Source organism: Prionailurus viverrinus, chromosome X, assembly GCF_022837055.1.
Source record: "Prionailurus viverrinus isolate Anna chromosome X, UM_Priviv_1.0, whole genome shotgun sequence".
Taxonomy (NCBI): domain Eukaryota; kingdom Metazoa; phylum Chordata; class Mammalia; order Carnivora; family Felidae; genus Prionailurus; species Prionailurus viverrinus.
Genome location: NC_062579.1, coordinates 91,311,429 through 91,331,235, shown reverse-complemented (window position 1 = coordinate 91,331,235; position 19,807 = coordinate 91,311,429). Strand labels below are relative to the sequence as shown.

Below are 19,807 nucleotides of genomic sequence, written 5' to 3'. Positions count from 1 at the left end.
TTTGCCTGCAAAAAAGGAACTCAAGAAGACACCTTTTACGCATGTGCGCATGAACCCACTCCTCTAAATACGGACCATCACGTGAAGAATAACAAGACCTAGGAAAAGGTTGTTGCCTCTAGGGGGCAACAGGGACTTAAGGCTCAGGATAGGACCCTGAATAAGGCATTGTGGTTTATCCTTTGTGCCTGGCTTCAGAGATCTATTTTTCCTGAAAACCAAGGATTTTCAGATTCCCATAATCATGAACACCTTCATCAGGACATAGTAGAGGGGCTCCTGGGTGGCTCAGTCGACTAAGCGTCTGACTCTTGATGTCGGCTCAGGTTATGATCTCACAGTTTCTTGAGTTCGAGCCCCATGTTGGGCTTTGCACTGACCCTGCAGAGCCTGCTTGGGATTGTCTCTCTCCCTCCCTGTCTCTGCCCCCTTCCCCCCACCCCCGCCCCGCTCACATTCTGTCTCTCTCAAAACAAATTAACTTTAAAAAATTATATATATATATATATATATATATATATATATATATATATAGTAGAATGAGTCCTAACTTCTTTGGAGTTCTAACAATATTGATTTCTAGTTGAGTCTCAATCCCTACTTAGGTGACTCAGGGCATGTGGCTCTTTAAAGTGAATTAGGGGCTCTTGGGTGGCTCAGTTGGTTAAGCGTCTGGCTCTTGAGTTCTGCTCGGCTTCTGATCTCCTGATCGTGAGATCGAGCCCCATGTCAGACTCTGAGCTGGGTGTGGAGCCTGCTTGAGATTCTCTCTCTCCCTCTCTCTGCCCACCCCCCGTCAAAATAAATAAACATTAAAAAAATGAAGTGAATTAAAGTCATTAGAGGCCATATAGCCTAGGAGGGGTGGATTTTCAGTTTTTTCTCTTGGATTTTCCAGGTGTACGAATTATACCATCCATCAGGAACTATCATTTTTTACCATCTTTTTTTTTCCTGACACGTATACCTCTCCTAAGTATTCGCTTCGGTTAACACTACCAGACAAATGTTAAGTGAAAGTGGAGACAATGTGCATCCTTCTTTTGCGTCTGACTTCAGGGGGCGTGCTTTCTGCTGCTACATCGCAAAGTATGTTGCTGGTTTATGGCTGGAGATTTATCACATCAAGAAATTACGTTTGCTTCTGTTTTTGTACAACGTTTGTCATAGATGATCGCTAAAATTTTCCATATGTCTTTAACATCTGTGGAGATTGTGAAAGTTATAGTTATTAGGCCTGCGAACAAGGCTTCCTCACAGCGCTAGGAACTTCTGCACATTTTCCGTCTTTTTCACATCTTTTCTTCTCTGTCTTCCCCGGCTACCACTTAAGTCTCTTCAGTTATGAGAAATCAGTTCTAGCACAGTTAAACATCCCTGCAGGCAGTCCTCACATGGTGGGGTGCTGCGTAAACGTGGATCTCTCCAGGGGCGCCTGGGTGGCTCAGTCGGTTAAGTGTCTGACTTCGGCTCAGGTCATGATTTCACGGTTCATGAGTTCGAGCCCCGCGTCGGGCTCTGTGCTGACGGGCTCAGAGCCTGGAGCCCGCTTCGGATTCTGTGTCCCTTTTTCTCTGCCCTTCTCCTTCTCACTCGCTCACTCTCTCTCTCTCTCAAATGTAAACATTTTTAAAAAAATTTGTTTTAATTTAAAAAAAGTAGATCTCTCTCTCTCCCTTTATTTTTCTATAAATAGCAACTCCCAATTTGGGGTGTTTAATGTACGTTTCGTTTAACTCACCCCCGGCCCCATGACATTGTGCACTGGCCACCTTTCATTTGCCCCTTTCGGATCCACTCCCCCCCCCCCCCCCCCCCCCCCCGTGCACCCTGCTCTCTGCCTTGGAAGGCTGACCTCACTGGACTGCATCTGTGGGCTCTCCCATGTCCTCTGGCTTCCAGGAGATTCTGCACAATGTGGAGACCAGGATGAGAGAGGAGAGTGCGGGCAAGTTATATATTCCCAGGGTAGCTGTCTCACTTCTCAATCTCGGAAAGGAGTTTATCCTCACCCCCCTCCCCAGCCCAGTGGATCCGCCATTCTAGCCCCCGGGGAGCTGCACTTGCCCTTGTCTCCCTAGTTCTGCCCCTGCCTTTGTAAACACTCCCTCTACTTAACCCTTCTCTACCTGCCCTACTTTTAGTATGCCAAGTTTCCTGCTGGGACCCTGAGTCATAAAGAGAGAGACTCTCGTTACCACATGAAAAGAAGAAGGCCAAGTTCACACCCAGACTATCTGGCTCCACAGTCCCAGCGAGAGTGAGAGCGCTTAGCCACCGGGCTCTCCTCCCTCCAGGATTCACAAAGGGTTGTGGGGGGGGGGGGGGGGGCCTGTTCTCACATTTCCATCTGAAGTCCAGAATGGGCTCAGTTGCTTTCCGTGGGCCTCTTTCAAGAAGGGTCACTCGGGGCGCCTGGGTGGCGCAGTCGGTTAAGCGTCCGACTTCAGCCAGGTCACGATCTCGCGGTCCGTGAGTTCGAGCCCCGCGTCGGGCTCTGGGCTGACGGCTCGGAGCCTGGAGCCTGTTTCCGATTCTGTGTCTCCCTCTCTCTCTGCCCCTCCCCCGTTCATGCTCTCTCTCTGTCCCAAAAATAAATAAACGTTGAAAAAAAAAAAAAAAAAAAGAAGGGTCACTCTTTGTTCCCTTTCTCAGTGTCATCGTTGGTTCCGGGGCGTGGCGGGTGCTGCGTGGGGCAGCCCGGTTGCTGTGGCCATCAGCCCAGGAATGGATTGAGCGGCCTTTTAAACATTCAGTAATAATGCTGACTCGTGTGCATTTGAGTCTTCACATTAGCATTTGGAGCTCCGTTTGCATCTGCCTCGGTGCCCTGTTGCTGCATCCAGCGGGTGGACAAGGCCGTGTGCTGGGGGAACGGAGTCTCCCCAGGCTGTCCGTCCCAGAGTGAGGAGAGACTGGAGGCTGGCAGACGAGGGGATCTGAAGGCCCTTAACCCCGGAGAACTGGCTCTGCCCAGCCTAAGGGCTGTGCCAATGCGGCCACAGCAATTTGCTATAAACTCCGCGGTTAAAGACAACAATGGAGTTTTTTGGTAAACCGGTAAATTTAGTCTGTTAATGCTTATGTATTTATTTTTGAGAGAGCGAGAGACAGGGAGACAGAATCCCGAGCAGGGTGTGCACTGTCAGCACAGAGCCCGATGTGGGGCTCGAACTCCCAAACCGCGAGGTCATGATCTGAGCCACAACCAAAAGTTGGACACTTAACCGACTGAGCCACCCAGGAGCCCCTGGGCACAAATCACTCTTAAGCATCCCTCCCACTGGCCTGTCCTAGTTCTTTCTCCCCCCTTCCCTTCCTAACGAGAGGCCAGATGCGCAAGCGTGGGAGAAAAGGGCCAGGGTGTGGTCAAGTCTGGGGTCTGGGTGATGACTGGGGACGCCCCATTGCAAGGCCCTCCCACCCTTAACAACACCAGGTACCTGACTGGCCACATCCTTGTTTGGAACAGTACTGGCCAAGGAAGCCTCAGAAAGAGATTCCCAGCTGCTTTTCCCCTGGGTTCCCAGGCAGAATGTTTACAAATGCTGCCAGGGCAACACCGGTTTCCACCAATGAGAAACAATTTCTGGCTGTTTCTGTTAGTGAAGGAGGGGGACAGTCGGTCACGCAACAGCATGACCTCCAGAGCAGGCCCACACAGTAGAATCCGTGCCCCGTACTTCTTGCGGGGCTGTGCCAGGAGGAACAGCGACGATAAGCCTCACGGCCGGTAACTACAGGGGTCCTTTTTATGTGCCAGCTGCTGTGCAAAGGGGCTCTGGATGTGTGAAGTCTTTTATTTCTCTCAACAACCCATAAGGCAAGTGTTGATATTTTCATTACAGGGGAACAGACTGAGGCACAGAGAGGGTTCAACCCAGTGCTGCCTGACTACACTGACTGAGCTCCTTATGTCTTCTTTTATGTATTTATTTTGAGAGAGCGAGCGAGCGGGGGAGGGGCAGAGAAACGGGGGAGAGAGGATCCCAAGCAGGGGCCGCACTGTCAGCACAGAGCCCGATGTGGGGCTCGAACCCACGAACTGTGAGATCATGACCTGAGCTGAAGTCGGACGCCTAACCGACTGAGCCACCCGGCTGCCTTCTTACTTCTTTATACCCAAATTCTGAGGTCGTGGCCTCCCTTCTGTGCTTTATTGTTTTCAAAGATGCCCTTTATGAATCCAGGATGAGCTTCTGCCATAATGGTTATCAGCATAGACCCAGGAGCAATTGACGTAACATTTCTTAGTTTTCTCATCGACAAAATGCCTATGGAGTAAGGTTTTTTGTGGGGATCAAATCAGACAATTCATGCAAAGACCAAGAACAGTGGGGCTCCTGGGTAGCTCAGTTGGTTGAGCATCTGAGTCTTAATTTCTTTTTTTTTTTTTTTAATGTTATTTACTGTTGAGAGAGAGAGAGAGAGCATGAGCAGAGGAGGGGCAGAGAGAGATGGAGACACAGAATCCGAAGCAGGCTCCAGGCCCTGGGCCATCAGCACAGAATCCGACATGGGGCTCGAACCCACGAACCGTGAGATCATGACCTGAACCGAAGTCCGACTATTAATTTCGCCTCGGGTTGTGATCTCACGGTTCGTGACTTCAAGCCCCACATCGGGCTCTGCACAGTGCACAGCCTGCTGGGAATTCTCTCCCCACCCCCCTTCCCTGCTTGCTCTCAAAATAAATAAACTTAAAAAAAAAAAAAAGACTGAGAACAGTGCCTGGTGCATCATAAGCTGTCTTTACGATGGTTAGATACTATTTCTAGCATTATTATTGATAGCGGTAGTAGTAGAAAATGTTTTTTTATGCGGTGAAATCAAAAGTCGTTGACCCTACATTAGGACCCAGTTTTATTAATTTGATTGATCTGTGAAGTCCCTCCGTCTCACAACCCCTGCTTTTAACCACTGTGCTTTGTGTATGAAGTGCTTGGCTCCTCGCCCCTCGGACAATCCGTCTCAATCGCAGTAAAGAAAGGAAGGTGATTCGCCGAGTGTCCCCTCCTCACCCAGGATGAAACGCTCAGCTCACTGCCCGGAAGCCGGCACACACATCGAGGTCCCGCGCACGGAGCCTGCCCCCAAGATAGTGCGGGAGGCAGAGCAACGGAACTGGGGAGGGATGAGGGGGTAGGTACTGTGGCTTATAGGGACTCAGACTCTGGTCGCAGAGGGTTTCACGTCCCAGCTCTGCCACCTACTGGCTGTGTGACTTTAGGTAGGTTGTTTCACCTCTCTGAGCCTCATGTGTGCAATGGGAATCTTTTTTTTTTTTTTAATGTTTTTATTTATTTTTGAGACAGAGAGAGGCAGAGCACGAGCAGGGGAGGGGCAGAGAGGGAGACACAGAATCCGAAGCAGGCTCCGGGCTCTGAGCGGTCAGCACAGAGCCAGACGCGGGGCTCGAACTCACGAACCGTGAGATCACGACCTGAGCCGAAGCCGATGCTTCACTGACTGAGCCACCCGGGCGCCCCAAGCGACTGGCTCTTGATTTCGGCTCCCGTCGTGATCTCACAGTTTGTGAGATGAAGCTGCGCATCGGGCTCTGTGCTGACCGAGTGGAGCCTGCTTGGGATTTTCTCTCTCCCTCTGTGTCTCTCTGCTCCCCCTCGCCCACTCTCTCTCTCTCTCTCAAAATAAATAAGTAAAAACATTAAAAACATAAAATAAAACGAGAAGGAAAGGCACACCGAAAGTGCGCAACAGGCAGTAGTTAGGAGGAGGAGTGGAGTCCGAGTCCAGTGGTCCCCCAACGCTGGGCAAATTTGCCTGGGACAAATGTGTGCGTTGAGCTCTCGCCGTTTAGGCCCAAGGCCAGCAGCCAAGCCAGGAAGGGATTTGCGTGACACTGTCGCTGGTGAGCACGCGGGCTCCAGAGCAAAAACACTCCCGGTGCTGATGACCGGCCTCAGTGCCACTCGCTGGCCTGACTCCCATGCGGCCCACCAGACCAACCGCCGTGAACCTTCTAGGGCCACGGTGGGCCCGGATCCACGGCAGCCGCGTTCCCAAAGGGCAGAGCTCCGGCCTCCTTTGTGTCCAGGTTTCGTGGGTGGCCGAAGGCAGCAGGGCCTTTCCTAAGAAGCGGGGGTGGGGAGCTGGTGAGAGGCGCGCGGTGAGAACCCAACCCAGGAGGCCGGGTGCTGGGATCCTTCAGGGCCCGGAGCAGAAGGACGGGCGGCCAGGTGACGAGAAACTCCTCGTAGGCAAAACGCTTTCATGGGGGAGGCCGGGAGAGAAGGCGCCTCCTTGAAGTGGGAGCTTGAACTCCGTGGGCCAGGACTTGACTTCCTCCCCCAGTCAAGCCCCTGACCTAAGCCACAGATTCCGGCCCCGGGCTCTCCAGATTGGACTCGGGCAGTGCCGGCGACAGGTTCTCCCAAACGCCGGATGCTTTCGCTCTCCCTGGCGCAGGTGTGTGTGGCCCGGAGACGGAGGCAGAGGAGCAAGCGGGACGGTGGAGGACGAGCCCAGCCCAGCCCCTGGTTCCCCAGGAAGCAGATGGATGCGGCGGACCGGGAAGCCCCGAGTCCGCACCTGCCGCCCACCCCACCTCTCCACGGGCCTCCCCTCACCTAGCCCTGCCTCCTCGCAGCCCCCAAGCCCTGGTTCCCGGCTCGGACACCAGCGTGCGGTCCAGTGACGCGCCTGTGTTCACCTGAGAGCACGCGGAGCCCGTGCCCACAGACGTGCCGCCACAGAAGCCCACGGGGCTCTTCCAGAACGCGCCGAGGGCGCCTTCTTGGCCGCCGGAAGGCCAGTCCGCAGTGAGTGGGTGTTGCATCCCCTTCCGTGGAGACCAAGGGGCAGAGCTTGTTGGACAGGCGTCCCCCTGTCCCTCCGGGCGTCCCGAGGCTGCCTCACGGGACACAGCGCCAGCGGAGAGGGAGGTAGGCACCTCACTGGCCCTGCGTGTGGGAAGTGGGGGTGAATTCGTACCAAGGATATGGTGCTCCCGAGAGAGAGTTGCTCTGGAGACCCAGCTCTCTGTTAGCTTCTCCCCGAGTTGAGCACAGGGTGGGGACAGGCCTCCGGGGGGAGGTGGGTGACATCAGAGCACAGGGAAGAGAGGCCGGAGCTCAAGTCGGGGGCCCGCTCCGAGGGAGTCCACACCGTGGGCCCCGAAGTGGATTCTCCCCTCTGTCCCTGCAGTCATTTTTGTTCCCGCTCAGTGTCTGCCCTCCCCTCCGCTAATACCCTCACGCTCACCTCGTCACCCTCTGCCTCATTTATCCTCTTATCTGTGAAGCACGGGCGGCAGGCACTGGGGGCACGTGCAAGGGAGAAGACAAGGCCCCCACCCTCGGCGCGCTGACGGTCTAGTTGGGAAGATAAGGCAGGCCCACGCGAGAAGAGAACTAGCGGGGCGCCTGGGTGGCTCAGTCGGTTAAGCGTCCGACTTCGGATGGGGTCGCGATCTCGCGGTCCGTGGGTTCGGGCTGCACGTCGGGCTTTCTGCTGTCAGCGCGGAGCCCGCTTCGTATCCTCTGTCCCCCTCTCTCTGCTCTGCCCTGCCCTCACTTGCACTCTCTCTCCCTTAAAATAAATACATTTTTAAAAAGAGAGACAACTAGTAAGTCAAATGTGGCAGGGCACGTTGGGTTTGGGCAGGTTCTAAGCCAGTATGGCTCTATGACCTTCTTGCTCCGAGTCTAAAAGGCCACCAGACTGTCCCAGGAAGGGGCAGGAGGAGGTAGGAGGCCCAGGGCCTTTCCCCAGCTGAGGCCCATCCCCTAACATTAAAGGTCAGGGACCCTGAGCACTGTGCTGCCCAGTGACCTCTCAGAACATTCCAGCCATCCTCAGCACACAGGTCTGCCATTGAGCGAGTGCCTCACTGAACAGTGCCTTGCTCAGAACAAAAGCACTGTGGCAGAGCGGTTTCTGGATCGCTGGACTTTTTTTTTTTTTTAAGTTAATTTATTTATTTTGAGAAAGAGCATGAGCAGGGGGGAACAGAGAGAGGGAGAGAGAGAGAATCTCAAGCAGGCTCTGCACTGCCAGTGCAGAGCCCGATGTGGGGCTCGAACCCACGACCCTGAAATCATGACCTGAGCCGAAACCAAGAGTTGAACACTTAACTGACAGCCATCCAGGCACCCCTCGGATCGCTGGACTTTTTGACGGTGATGCCTTGATTCTCATCCACGGTCGTAAGTACGGTGGGCCGCTCTCACAGGCCCTGGATACAAATTCCACGGTTGCTGTAGAGACCTGACCCACCCCGCCCCAAAGACAGTGCTCTTTCAAAAAAAATTTTTTTAATGTTTTATTTATTTTTGAGACAGAGACAGAGCATGAGCAGGGGAGGGGCAGAGAGAGCGAGACACAGAATCCGAAGCACAGAGCCCAACGCGGGGCTCGAACTCACGAACCGTGAGATCATGACCTGAGCCGAAGTCGGACGCTCAACCGACTGAGCCACCCAGGTGCCCCAAGACGGGGCTCTTACAGGTAAGAGAGGGCAGTGGGCTTCTAGGGGGCTACCCTGTTTTCGGGCCTTTAGAAACACAAGGTATTAGGCCCAGAAGGCAAAATCTTATCTTCCTGTCTTCTGGGACTGAAGAACATCTGCCAAGAAACAGGACAACAGAGGAAACAAAATGTATCCCAACTAATAAAGCACGGAACAGTTACAGGGCCTTTTCTTCCCAGTTGCATGGGTTTACACAAGTAAGATCGGCTAGGCCCTTTTCTCAAGCCGTGCCCAGAAAAGAATAATTAGGGCTGTAATCACGAATGAAGATTTGTGGAAATCCCCAAAGCGGTGATTTGGCTCTTTGTTGCAAAAGGGCCTTTGCAGGTGGGGAAGCATATTCCAGCCAATAGCATCGGACACTGAGGGTACACAGATATGCCAGGGAGACCCTTAACAATTAGAGTGTGCAAACACAGCCCTGGATTTCTTCACAGAAACTTCCTTCTCTTGTCTTTGAGCAACAGTGCACCCAAAACGTGAAGGTTCTAAGAGCATGGTGAACCCCAGCGCAGTATGCCCGCGGGCTGTGCATGAGCTAGGGGGAGGAGAGGGGCGTTCCACAAGCACACACAGACCCCAGCCAAGAAGCTGAGAGCCAGACTCTGGGTATCTGATGTCCACATCGACATAACCTGGGAAGAAAAAGCTCTGTAACTGTTCCTTGTGTCCTGTGTCTCACAAAAGGATAGTATAAAAATTTGTGTTCTCGGGTCACAGAAGTATCAGCACGAGGGGAAATCTTGGAAAAGCAAGTGGTGCTCAGCGCTCAGCCCCCACCCCCTACCTTCATCCAGAAGCTTCCTGTCGAGGACGGCCGGCTCCAATCCCAGCCACTCGTCACCTTCCCTTGGAAGGGAGCGAGTGGCAGCTGCTGAGAGGGGTAAGCCAGCACTTGGTTCTCACAGTGGCGGTGGCGTTAAGCGAGTTCTCCTCTCTGCTTTCAGAAAATACCTTCAGAGCGATCAGTGTCTTTGTTGAGCTTTGTAAGGCCTGTTTGTTGTCTTTGCAGTGCTCTGGAAAGACCTTAGTTGCGATCCCTCATTCTAAGAGGGAACCCCCAGGGCGCTCCCTGCACTTGGTTACACGCTGGGCCTCAGGGGCCCCCGACGCCACACTTGGGTGACTTTTGGGGACCTAGGGGTAGACTGGCCAGCCACTCGAGGGGTGCGTGCAGTGCCGGCAACGATCCCTTCCGCATGTGCGGGGCTGTGGGTGCAAACCATTTCATGGACACGACTTCGTGGCAGTCTCATATCCGCAGGGACGTGTGCGGGGCACATACTATCCTCACGTGAGAGATGGGAGACCTGAGGCTCAGAGCAGTGAAGTGACTTGCGTAAGGTCACACAGCCGACGGGCGGTGGGGCCGCCTGACACATCCCCGGCGCTGAGGCTCCACGGCACACGTCAGCCCTTCGGAAAAGGAGCCGTCCTGGGTCGGGCGTCCTGTGCATCCTAGAAGGTTTAGAAGCACTGCTGGCCTCGTTCCACTAGGTGTCAGCAGCGCCCCAGGAAAAGTAAACTTTCCGCGGCGGGGGCGGGGCTGAAGGACGGCTTTCTGTCCCTCGCTCTGCAGCGCGGCCAGGCAGGAATGGGCCGGTCACCATCTCACTCCTGCTTCCCGCCCTGCAGGGGCTCCCAGCTGCCCCAGGAAGCGAGTCTGACAGCCCGAAGGAGACAGACCAGGCCCCTCGGGTTCTGGGCGCTGCCGGCCTCTCCAGTCCCTCTTACCCCCTCCTTCCCGCCCCACGCTCCGCTCCAGGGCACAACCGCTCATAGCTCTTTCCCACACGGCCGTGCCAGTCTGTGCGCCCACGCTCATGCCCTTTCTCTGCGTGCCGTGCCCTCCCCCTCGCTTGCTTAGCTCGCAAATCCTACCCAACCTTCAAGACGTGCCTAGCAGCGTAGGCATCGCCCGGAAACTTACCCTAAGCCCGTGGCCTTTCCCTCCCCGCTCCTCAAGCCCCACCTCCGTGCTCCCGCACCTTCTGCAGCTTCCGTTCAGAGCACGCCTCACCCGGTCCTGTCATCAACTGCCCTCCACGCTACTGGGAGCTCCTGAAGGGCGAGGCTGTGTCTTATTCGAGTCTGAGGCACAGTGCCTGGCAGGCAGCATTTACTCAGCGGTGTTTACAGACGCGAACCCCCGAGAACAGATGAAAGCACGCTGGGTTGGGAGTGAGAACACCAGGAGTCTGCTCCCACTTGCGCCCCAGCTGATTGCTTCCCGCCCCTGAGCCTCTGTTTCCTCCTCTGAGGAACGGGAGTTTGGACGAAATGTCTAGGGGTCCTTAGAAATTGGGTTGCTGGGGCGCCTGGGTGGCTGTCGGCTAAGCGTCCTGAGCCCCGCATCCGGCTCTGCGCCGACAGCGCAAAGCCTGCTTGGGGTTCTCTCTCTGCCCCTCCCCTGCCCGCGAGCTCTGTCTCAAAAAAAAAAAAAAAAAAAAAAACACATTTAAAAAAAAGAAAAAGGAATTGGACTGCTGATTCTAGAAGGTTTTCTCAAAAATGTTCCACTTAAAAATGCTTCCCAAAGGGCAGGATCATCCTCTTCCTCCCCTTCTGAACGCGTAGGACCTTTAACCTTTTTCAAAGTCTTTTCCTATCGACTGTTATTTGACCCTAGAAATAACTACAGCAGCCTGGCAGACGTAATTTCAAGCAAGAACCATTCTTCCAAACAAGTGACATAAAGGTAAACTGTGTGTCAGCTGTTACGCGCTTACCGACGTGTGTTTGTATGTATGCGCACACAGACCCTTCAGGGTGGTGTGTCGATGGGGAGGGGCTGGGCAGGGCGTTGGAACAAGTCTTTTCACGGAATACCTTATATTGTTAGATGTTTGAGCTGTGTGACTACAGTATTTAAAAAATTAAAGATAGTGAATAAAACCAAATGAATGGCGTCATTTCCCGAGCATCATTTCAACCTGAAGAGCAGGTGGCTATGGACCAGGGGTGGGAGAGGGGTCAGTGCCCTGACCACCTGTCAGAGCTGCTGGAAGAAAACACTTCTGGCTAATTGCACCTGCAAAGAATCGAGGGAGAGGCAGGCTACCAAACACCACTGTCATCTTCTACCTACGGTGTTTTCACCTGGTTCACTCCCTGGCCGCAGACTATAATGATGAAGTGAAATTTCATGGCAGGTTCCAGAAAAGAGGGAGGTGAAGGATTCAGACCCTCATGCTGAACCTCACCGACTGATTTCTACCTGTCATTTTGTGGCCCTCCACTGAACAGCCCTGAATCCATCTAAGCAGATACCCTTAGTGGATGATCCCCACCTTGAGGCACAGTAGACAGAACAGACCTAAAAATCCAGAGACTTAGCGATGGATTTAGTAATGCTGTCAAGGTCTTCTACATCCCCATCCTTACTCCCTGCCTCTTCCGTCCCAGAGATGGTTTTCATGACAGTCAACAAAGTGAGGCCTGTGTGGTGCTAAATGCGGACTAGAGGTTGCATGAAGTGTGTCATCGGGGCCGTGGCTTTCCTTGAACAGTTTCTCATCCCCGGGCAGCACAATAGAGAATAACGCTCGAAGCATGAACGCCGCCACCTGCTTCCTCCGTAAGCCCTGCCCGGCGGCAGGAGTTCAATGGAAAGCGCACAGTGCGACAGCGGGCCAGGTCATGTCAGACGTTAAGATGAAGAAGAGAACAGGTCCTGTGGCCGCCTTGGGGGTTGATCTACACACACATCTACACGCACGGGGCAGCACCATGTCTCTAGGGGTTACAGCTTTTCAGATTATCTGCTTACCTTTAGTGGTGAACGTGCAAGTGTTTATTTCAAGCAGTCAGTGTACTCATTTTATTAGAATGACAAGTCTTGCCGCTGCTCCCCACTAAGACAGCAATCGGCACTTGAGTGAATCCTATGTGTCAGATGCAGAGTGCATGGAAGTTCAAGGTGCAAGCTCAGCTTTAAAAACATCCTACCCGGGGGCGCCTGGCCGGCTCTGTAGGAAGAGCGTGCGACCCTTGATCTCAGGGTTCTGAGTTCAAGGCCCATGTCGGGTGTAGAGATCACTAAACACTTTAAACTTCATATAAAAGCATTCTACCTGGAACTTAACACAATAGGAATCACCCAGAAAAGGAACTAGAAAGGAACTATATTTTACTAGCAACCGCTGAAGGAATGAGGTCTTTGTTCATGTATTCCTATCTACTCCAATAGTAACAACTACCATTTATGACACATTAGGCACTGACAGGTGCTTGGTGCACATTACATCTATCATTTTAAGCCTCAGCTGCCCTCTACTTTTTTTTTAAGAGGAAAGATCCTTTTTTTTTAAGTTTATTTATTTTGAGAGAGAGAGAGAGACAGAGTGAGCAGGGGAGGGACAGAGAGAGAGAGAATCCCAAGCAGGCTCTGTGCTGTCAGCGCAGAGCCTGACATGGGGCTCAATCTCATGAACTGTGAGATCACGGACTGAGCCACCCAACGCCCCTGGTTTTTTTTAAAGTGATAAAGCTACACTGGGTAGATTGCTTGAGATTGTTTAGTACTATTAAAAAAAAAAGTAAAGAAAGCCTTTGGTTTCGCTTTTTTGTTTTTATTATGTACTACATTGATAGACTGCATAACCTTCTAGAAAGGGCAGATGAGCATAACTGAGTTAATCTTCATCGGTCAGGAAAAGGCTTCTTTAATCAATATTTTCCAAACCCTGAAAAACAGTATAAAAAGGAAAATGTGAGAATTCTCTTCCCACCAAAGATGTGCATGTACTGGCATACATCAGAGATCTTGAAGGTCTGGTTCCGGACCACGTCAGTAAAGTCAGTCAAATAAATTTTTTGGTTGCCCAGTGCATATAAAAATTATGTTCACACTATACTGTAGTCTCAACTGTGCAATAGCATTAGGTCTAAAAAAACAGTGTACAAACCTTAATTTTAAAGTACTTTAGTGCTAAAAAATGTTTTCTTAAAAATAAAAAGTACTTTAGTGCTAAAAAATGTTTTCTTAAAAATAAAAAGTACTTTAGTGCTAAAAAATGCAACCATCACCTGAATTTTCAGTGAGTCATAAGCACTGATCACAGATCACTGTAACAAATATATTCATAATGACAAGTTTGAAATATTTCGAAAATTACCAACATGTGATACAGAGACACGAACTGAGCAGATGCTGTTGGAAAAATAGCGCTGACGGACTTGCTCGATGCAGGGCCGCCCCAACCCTTCAATTTGTAAAAAAGCACAGTACTGTATCGATAAGTGCAATAAAATGAGGTATGCCTGTACCCTTACTTCCAGTGTCCCCCAATGGCATTTTATTAAAGAAAGTACTTGCACATCCGTATTTCTCTAACTGCAACAATAAAGTGAACTGAATGTTATAATCACTAAAGTAAAAAGAGTAAGCTATAAGGATGTCTAGTTTTCATTTTCTGACAGCAGCAAACATATCACTTTATATGAAAAGACCCCGCCCCCCCAACCCACCCCATCAGAACTAAAGTCAAGCAACTATTTACCATCTGGATCCTTCAGAGAGTCAGAGGACAGTAAGGTAAAACCATTAAAAAAAAATAACAGCCAACGTGAGGAAAATACTGTCAACTTCATTCTACTTTTTTACACGTGGACAAATGGAGACTGCTTAAAAGTCTCTTGCTTAAGTCAGTTAAGAAAGTGGCAGAGCCAGAATTCAAGGTCAGGGACCCCACCTCCAGAACTCTTGGCTCTGTAAGCAAGACACTGTTTATTCAGAAGACCCACTCTTTCTAACTTAGCTCACAACCAAATACCTCAGAAACCATAGAATAAAAGATTAATCAGTGATGACATTTCTTCCAAGTGTTAAAATAACACAGTCCAGGTATCTTGTTTACTATTGCGGGAAGAATCACCTTGCGAGAAATAAAAACTGCACGGCCCAGGGAGCCACCCTGTAGAAATTCTAATTAGGAATCTTCATTTTATCTCCTACGCCAACTGATTGTGATGGTTATTGGACCGTGCTTTGAGAAATACCGCTTTAGTTGAGTAGAGATCGATCGTCACGTTCATTACATTAGATTCTCAAATAGCACTATACTGACAGGCAGATCACCTAGCTTGAGTCCTTAGAGTGTTATTTATAGTCACCGACCCTGTTTTCTCATCTATAAAATGAAACTAATATTAACCTGGGTTCACTGTGAAGAATAAACGAGCCAGGAGAGAATATTAAAAAGTAACTACAATTTTTTAAAAGAATAATGGGAGATGAACTCCTACAAGAGGTAGGAATGTACTATTAGGTTTATCAGATTAAAATGCTATTGCTTGGCCATTCTGTATCTACAAAAAACTGCAATTCCATAGGATTCAATCAAATTTAAAATTAGAGTAATTCTTTAACCTATGGCATTGGGTGCAGGAACTGGCAAACTAATGGAGTACGGAAGAGTGTATTTGTGAAACAGGACCATGTGTACATGGTTTTAGAATTTAGTTTATTAGAATGGTATTTCAAATTAAAAAATGGACTGTTCAGGGCACCTGGGTGGCTCAGCCAGTTAAGCGGCCAACTTCGGCTCAGGTCATGATCTCACAGGTTTGTGAGTTCGAGCCCGGTATGTGGCTCTGTGCTGACAGCTCGGAGCCTGGGGCCTGCTTTGGATTCTGTGTCTCCCTCTCTCTCTCTGCCCCTGCCCTGCTCATGCTCTATCTCTCTGTCTCTCAAAAATAAATGTTAAAAAAAAAAAATGGACTGTTCTACAAATGGACAATTGTGACAACTGGCTATTCCTTGGAAAAAAGTACAGTTAAAATCTGATTTCACATTATACCCCCAAATGACCTGTAGATGGGTCAAAGCACTAAATGTAAAAAAAAAAAAAAAAAAAAAAAAAATATATATATATATATATATATATATATATATGTATATGTACATATATAAATATATTTTTGGGGGGAGGAATTTTTAAAATATATAAATAATCTTGGGTAGGAGAGTCATTTGTGAGCCAAAATCCAGAATGACAAAATATGATAAACTGAACACCAAAATTAAAACCTATCTGATGAAAGACATCATAAAGTAAAGAAGCCAGACTGGGGAAAATATCTACCACATATGCAACAGACAAAAGATTAATAGCCATTACATGTAAATAACATATATGTGTAGGTGCGTGTATAAAAAGAACAAGCAAAGGGCACAGGCAGACAATCCACAGAATAAAAGACACAAAGGAAATTAGCACTGTGAGACATTTGGCAAAACATTACTAGAACCCATCTCAACTGACACATGGCTAGCATCAGAGCTATCTTACCTTTGACACATAGTAACGATTAACTCCAGAGATGCGCCTGTCTCTTTGCATCAAACTCCACTGATACCGATAATAGGCAACCCTTTTTTCCTACAATTAAAAGAAAGTATTATTGCACAATGTTTATGAAAATGAATGACCCAAGAGAGGGCTATCGGAACTTAAAAGTGACATTCTAGAAAAGGAATCATCACTGAAACAAAAACCAAATCGATACTAAGACGGGATCCTAAATAAAATCGGATCATTAAACTTCATAATTAAGATGGTAACCATGAGTTCTTACCCTTTATATTTTAACCAGCATCTGGTTTTTTTCCCCTTTCCTCCTTCCCCTCGCCCCGCCCCCACCCCCTGCTTTTTTTTTTTTTTTTTTTTTTTTTTTAGACACCTGACTAGTCGTTTCCTTTTGGGACCCTAATGAGAGGAAACAACAGCGGCAGATCACACGTGAAGAAAAGTCACAAAACCAGGAAGCAAACACATTTATACCCTGCACTCTAGAGATAACGTGAACGAGTAGAAGAAGAAAATTACAACCCTGATGTGAAAAGCAGGATCTTGCGGTAAATACCTAGAGGCTTGGGGGGAAAGGTGGGGGATAAAAAAATGTCAAGGGAAAAACCTAACTACGGGTAGGGAGGTAAAAAACCGTGAAGCTACCAGGATGCGGATGCGAGAAATTTAAAAAACAAAAACAAAAAACCATCCAGCAAGAAAGATCAGAGATCCGAGGAAGTGGAGGCAAGACTAGACTGACGCCCAGGAGTTCGGACCTACCTTCTAATCTACCTTTCCAGCCCCCGAACCCACTCTGCCCTCTAGCCCACTCTTCGCACGACAACTAGCTGCTCCTTGCTAGAGGAGGATGTGGTTTCCGTCGGGTTTCGTTCCGCAAGCCTCCGCTTGCAGGCAACACTAAGAAAGGGGAGGGCCGCCCCTGGCGTTCCCCAGCCCAGAGAGGCTCCGCGCCCCAACGGCCTCCCGCCGCCCGTTTTGTAACGCCAGTCCACGGAGTCAGCCGTCGCGCCGGAGAGGCCGCCTTACCTTGCCCCCGTTACAGAACCTGTGGATGTGCGCAGTGGCTATGCCGGGGATGACCAAGCACACGGCCATGACGCCGAGGCCGGGCAGAATCTCGAACCACATCGCGCCGCGGCTGCCAGGACCGAACCCCTCCTTCCCAGCCCCCGAAAGGTGACCCGGCTTCGGACCCTTCCCGGTAGGCTCCGCGGCAAGCTGCGAGCGGGGCGGGGCCGCACACGCCTCCGGAGGAAACGACGGAGGCCGACGGGGCTCAGGGGTGGCGCGCGCTCGCCCCCTCGCCCCCTAGCGCTCCCGCAGTCGGCTTTGGGCCGCCCGGTTGGCTCCGACTGGCGGCCGGGCGCGCGACGTACGATGACGTGAAGAGGCCCCGCGCGGCCGAGCACGCCATAGCCGTTCCGGAGCTCGGGACTCTAAAATGGCAGAGCAACTTTCGCCGGGAAAGACCACGGACCAGGTGTGCACCTTCCTCTTCAAAAAGCCCGGTGCACGAAAAGGGGCTGCAGGCCGCAGAAAGCGCCCGGTCTGCGACAAGGAGTCCGGAGACAGCAGCGGCAGCAGCGACGAAGGCAACACAGTGGTTCGCCCGGAAAAGAAGCGGGCGATCCACAACCCGATGATACAGAAGACTCGTGGCAGTGGTAAACAGAAGGAGGCTTACGGCGACTTGAGCAGCGAGGAGGAGGCGACCGAGCCCGAGAGCCTTGGCGTGGTGTACAAGTCCACCCGCTCGGCCAAGCCCGTGGGACCAGAGGATATGGGCGCGACTGCGGTCTACGAGCTAGACACAGAGAAGGAGCGTGACGCGCAAGCCATCTTTGAGCGCAGCCAGAAGATCCAGGAGGAGCTGAGGGGCAAGGAAGATGACAAGATCTATCGGGGGATCAATAATTATCAGAAATACATGAAGCCCAAGGATACGTCTATGGGCAATGCTTCCTCCGGGATGGTGAGGAAGGGCCCCATCCGAGCTCCCGAGCATCTACGCGCCACCGTGCGCTGGGATTACCAGCCCGACATTTGCAAAGACTACAAGGAGACTGGCTTTTGCGGCTTCGGAGACAGCTGCAAGTTCCTCCATGACCGTTCAGATTACAAGCATGGGTGGCAGATCGAACGTGAGCTTGATGAGGGTCGCTATGGCGTCTATGAGGATGAAAACTATGAAGTGGGAAGCGATGATGAGGAAATACCATTCAAGTGTTTCATCTGTCGCCAGACCTTCCAGAATCCAGTTGTCACCAAGTGCAGGCATTATTTCTGTGAGAGCTGTGCGCTGCAGCATTTCCGCACCACCCCTCGCTGCTATGTCTGTGACCAGCAGACCAATGGCGTCTTCAATCCTGCGAAAGAATTGATTGCTAAGTTGGAGAAGCACCGAGCTGCGGAAGTGGGTGGTGCTTCCGATTTCCCAGAAGACCCCGATGAGAGTCCAAACCCCATCACTTAGTTTTCCTATTATTCTCATACCTCAAAATAAATACTTTTGTTGTTTTGGAAAGCGTAATTCGCCGTGTCCTTCCTTTCTAGGGAAAGTGAGTGGAAGAGGCGGGTGGTGAAGTAGGTTCCTGGATGGATGGCTTGTAAAAGCCTCGAGGTAGGTACAATCTGGATTTTTGCCTGGTATAAATGCTGCCTGGGTGTAACATAACTTCTCAGAACCCTTTGGCATGAATTCCGGGGAGGGGAGAAGTTGGAAAGAAGAGCTAGAAGTTGCTAGAACTAATCAAAGCTGTGATGAAAGCAAGAACTGAACCTATCGTGTCACGTTTCTGTATCACTTAATAGGTTACAAAAGTACCTTCCGTGCATTATCTCTGTTGGGAGCCTGTACTGCTTCAAAACCTGCCCCAGCCAAGGTGTGTGTTTGGGGGGTGGGGGGTGAGTGGGAGGATTGGGGGGGGCGAGCTGCTAGCCAGCACCAGGGTGCGTGTCTGGGAAACGGTTCTTGCTCTCTTTAAAGCACCATAGGTGACCCTGCTTCCACGAACGATTGAAATGGCCTATGCTGTGCTGTCCAGTATGATAGCCGCTAGCTTTCATGTGGCAGCTGAGGACCTGAAGTGTGGCAAGTTAGCCACTATACTGGACACTGCAGCGCTAGACCCAACTTGTAAACCAAGTTCGCAGGGCAGAAACCCAGCATTTTATAATCCATTGTCTGAAACCGTGTCCTCACAGACTGTAACGGAGCCGATCACGGTCATCTACGTACCTGTCTTCCCAACCAGTCTGTGAAGTCTTCAGTGACAGGCCCAGTGCTTGGCATGTAATAATAAACCCAGAGACGCTTGAAAAGGGATATTGGGGCCAAAGCCTTGAATCCAGGCCGAGGAGCTTTGACCACATTCTGTAGGTAATGAGACAGCAGAGGTTTGGGGAGGGGAACACAATCAGACTTTTTTTTTTCCCAGTGTTTATTTTTGAGAGGGAGAGAGACCGAGCGCAAGTAGGGGAGGGGCAGTGACAGAGGGAGACACGGAACCCAGAGCAGGCTCCGGGCTCCGAGCTGCCAGCACAGAGCCCCGATGTGGGGCTTGAACTCATGAACTGCGAGATCACGACCTGAGCCAAAGTCGGAACCTTAACCAGCTGAGCCACCCAGGTGCCCCCAGGCTTTTTGTTTTTCTTTTAATGTTACTGGGGCCACAGGCTGTTGGATAGATTGCAGGAAGATGGAAGACACGAGGCAGGGAGGCCAGTTAGACCAAATGATGAATACATTTTTACTGATTAGTATTTGTGCTGATCCCAGGAAAGAGATGCAATAATTAATTGTGGGTTAGAGTTTTTAAATTCACATTCATTAATCCATTTAAATATATTCTTTGAGGGGCGCCTGGGAGGCTCAGCCAGGTGAGCGTCCGACTTCAGCTCGGGTCATGATCTCACGGTCCATGAGTTCGAGCCCCTCGTCAGGCTCTGTGCTGACAGCTCAGAGCCTGGAGCCTGCTTCAGATTCTGTGTCTCCCTCTCTCTC

The 19,807-nt window shown here is 50.8% G+C and overlaps 2 protein-coding genes and 1 long non-coding RNA gene across 3 annotated transcripts; 2 read left to right on the top strand and 1 right to left on the bottom strand.

The window, feature by feature from the left end:
• Positions 1-13,046: 13,046 nt before the first annotated feature.
• Positions 13,047-16,963, bottom strand: NDUFA1 (NADH:ubiquinone oxidoreductase subunit A1). The gene is made up of 3 exons (XM_047844866.1): positions 16,831-16,963; positions 15,784-15,873; positions 13,047-13,176 (listed from the first exon to the last, which is right to left on the bottom strand). The coding sequence occupies exons 1-3, from the start codon at positions 16,930-16,932 to the stop codon at positions 13,156-13,158; spliced, it is 213 nt and encodes a 70-aa protein (XP_047700822.1). The 5' UTR covers positions 16,933-16,963; the 3' UTR covers positions 13,047-13,155.
• Positions 16,196-19,252, top strand: LOC125157827 (uncharacterized). The gene is made up of 4 exons (XR_007149079.1): positions 16,196-16,349; positions 18,358-18,424; positions 18,616-18,686; positions 19,009-19,252. It is a non-coding gene; the product is annotated as an uncharacterized LOC125157827 (long non-coding RNA).
• Positions 17,246-18,328, top strand: RNF113A (ring finger protein 113A). The gene has a single exon (XM_047844865.1). The coding sequence runs from the start codon at positions 17,246-17,248 to the stop codon at positions 18,275-18,277; it is 1,032 nt and encodes a 343-aa protein (XP_047700821.1). The 3' UTR covers positions 18,278-18,328.
• Positions 19,253-19,807: the final 555 nt, after the last annotated feature.

Excerpts from the sequence above, each read along its gene's own strand:
- RNF113A (XM_047844865.1), top strand. The coding sequence starts at position 17,246 with ATGGCAGAGCAACTTTCGCCGGGAAAGACCACGGACCAGGTGTGCACC.
- NDUFA1 (XM_047844866.1), bottom strand. The coding sequence starts at position 16,932 with ATGTGGTTCGAGATTCTGCCCGGCCTCGGCGTCATGGCCGTGTGCTTG. Across the intron at positions 15,874-16,830 it reads GGTTCTGTAACGGGGGCAAG|GAAAAAAGGGTTGCCTATTA; the intron begins GTAAGGCGGCCT and ends TTTTAATTGTAG. Across the intron at positions 13,177-15,783 it reads ATCGTTACTATGTGTCAAAG|GGTTTGGAAAATATTGATTA; the intron begins GTAAGATAGCTC and ends ACTGTTTTTCAG.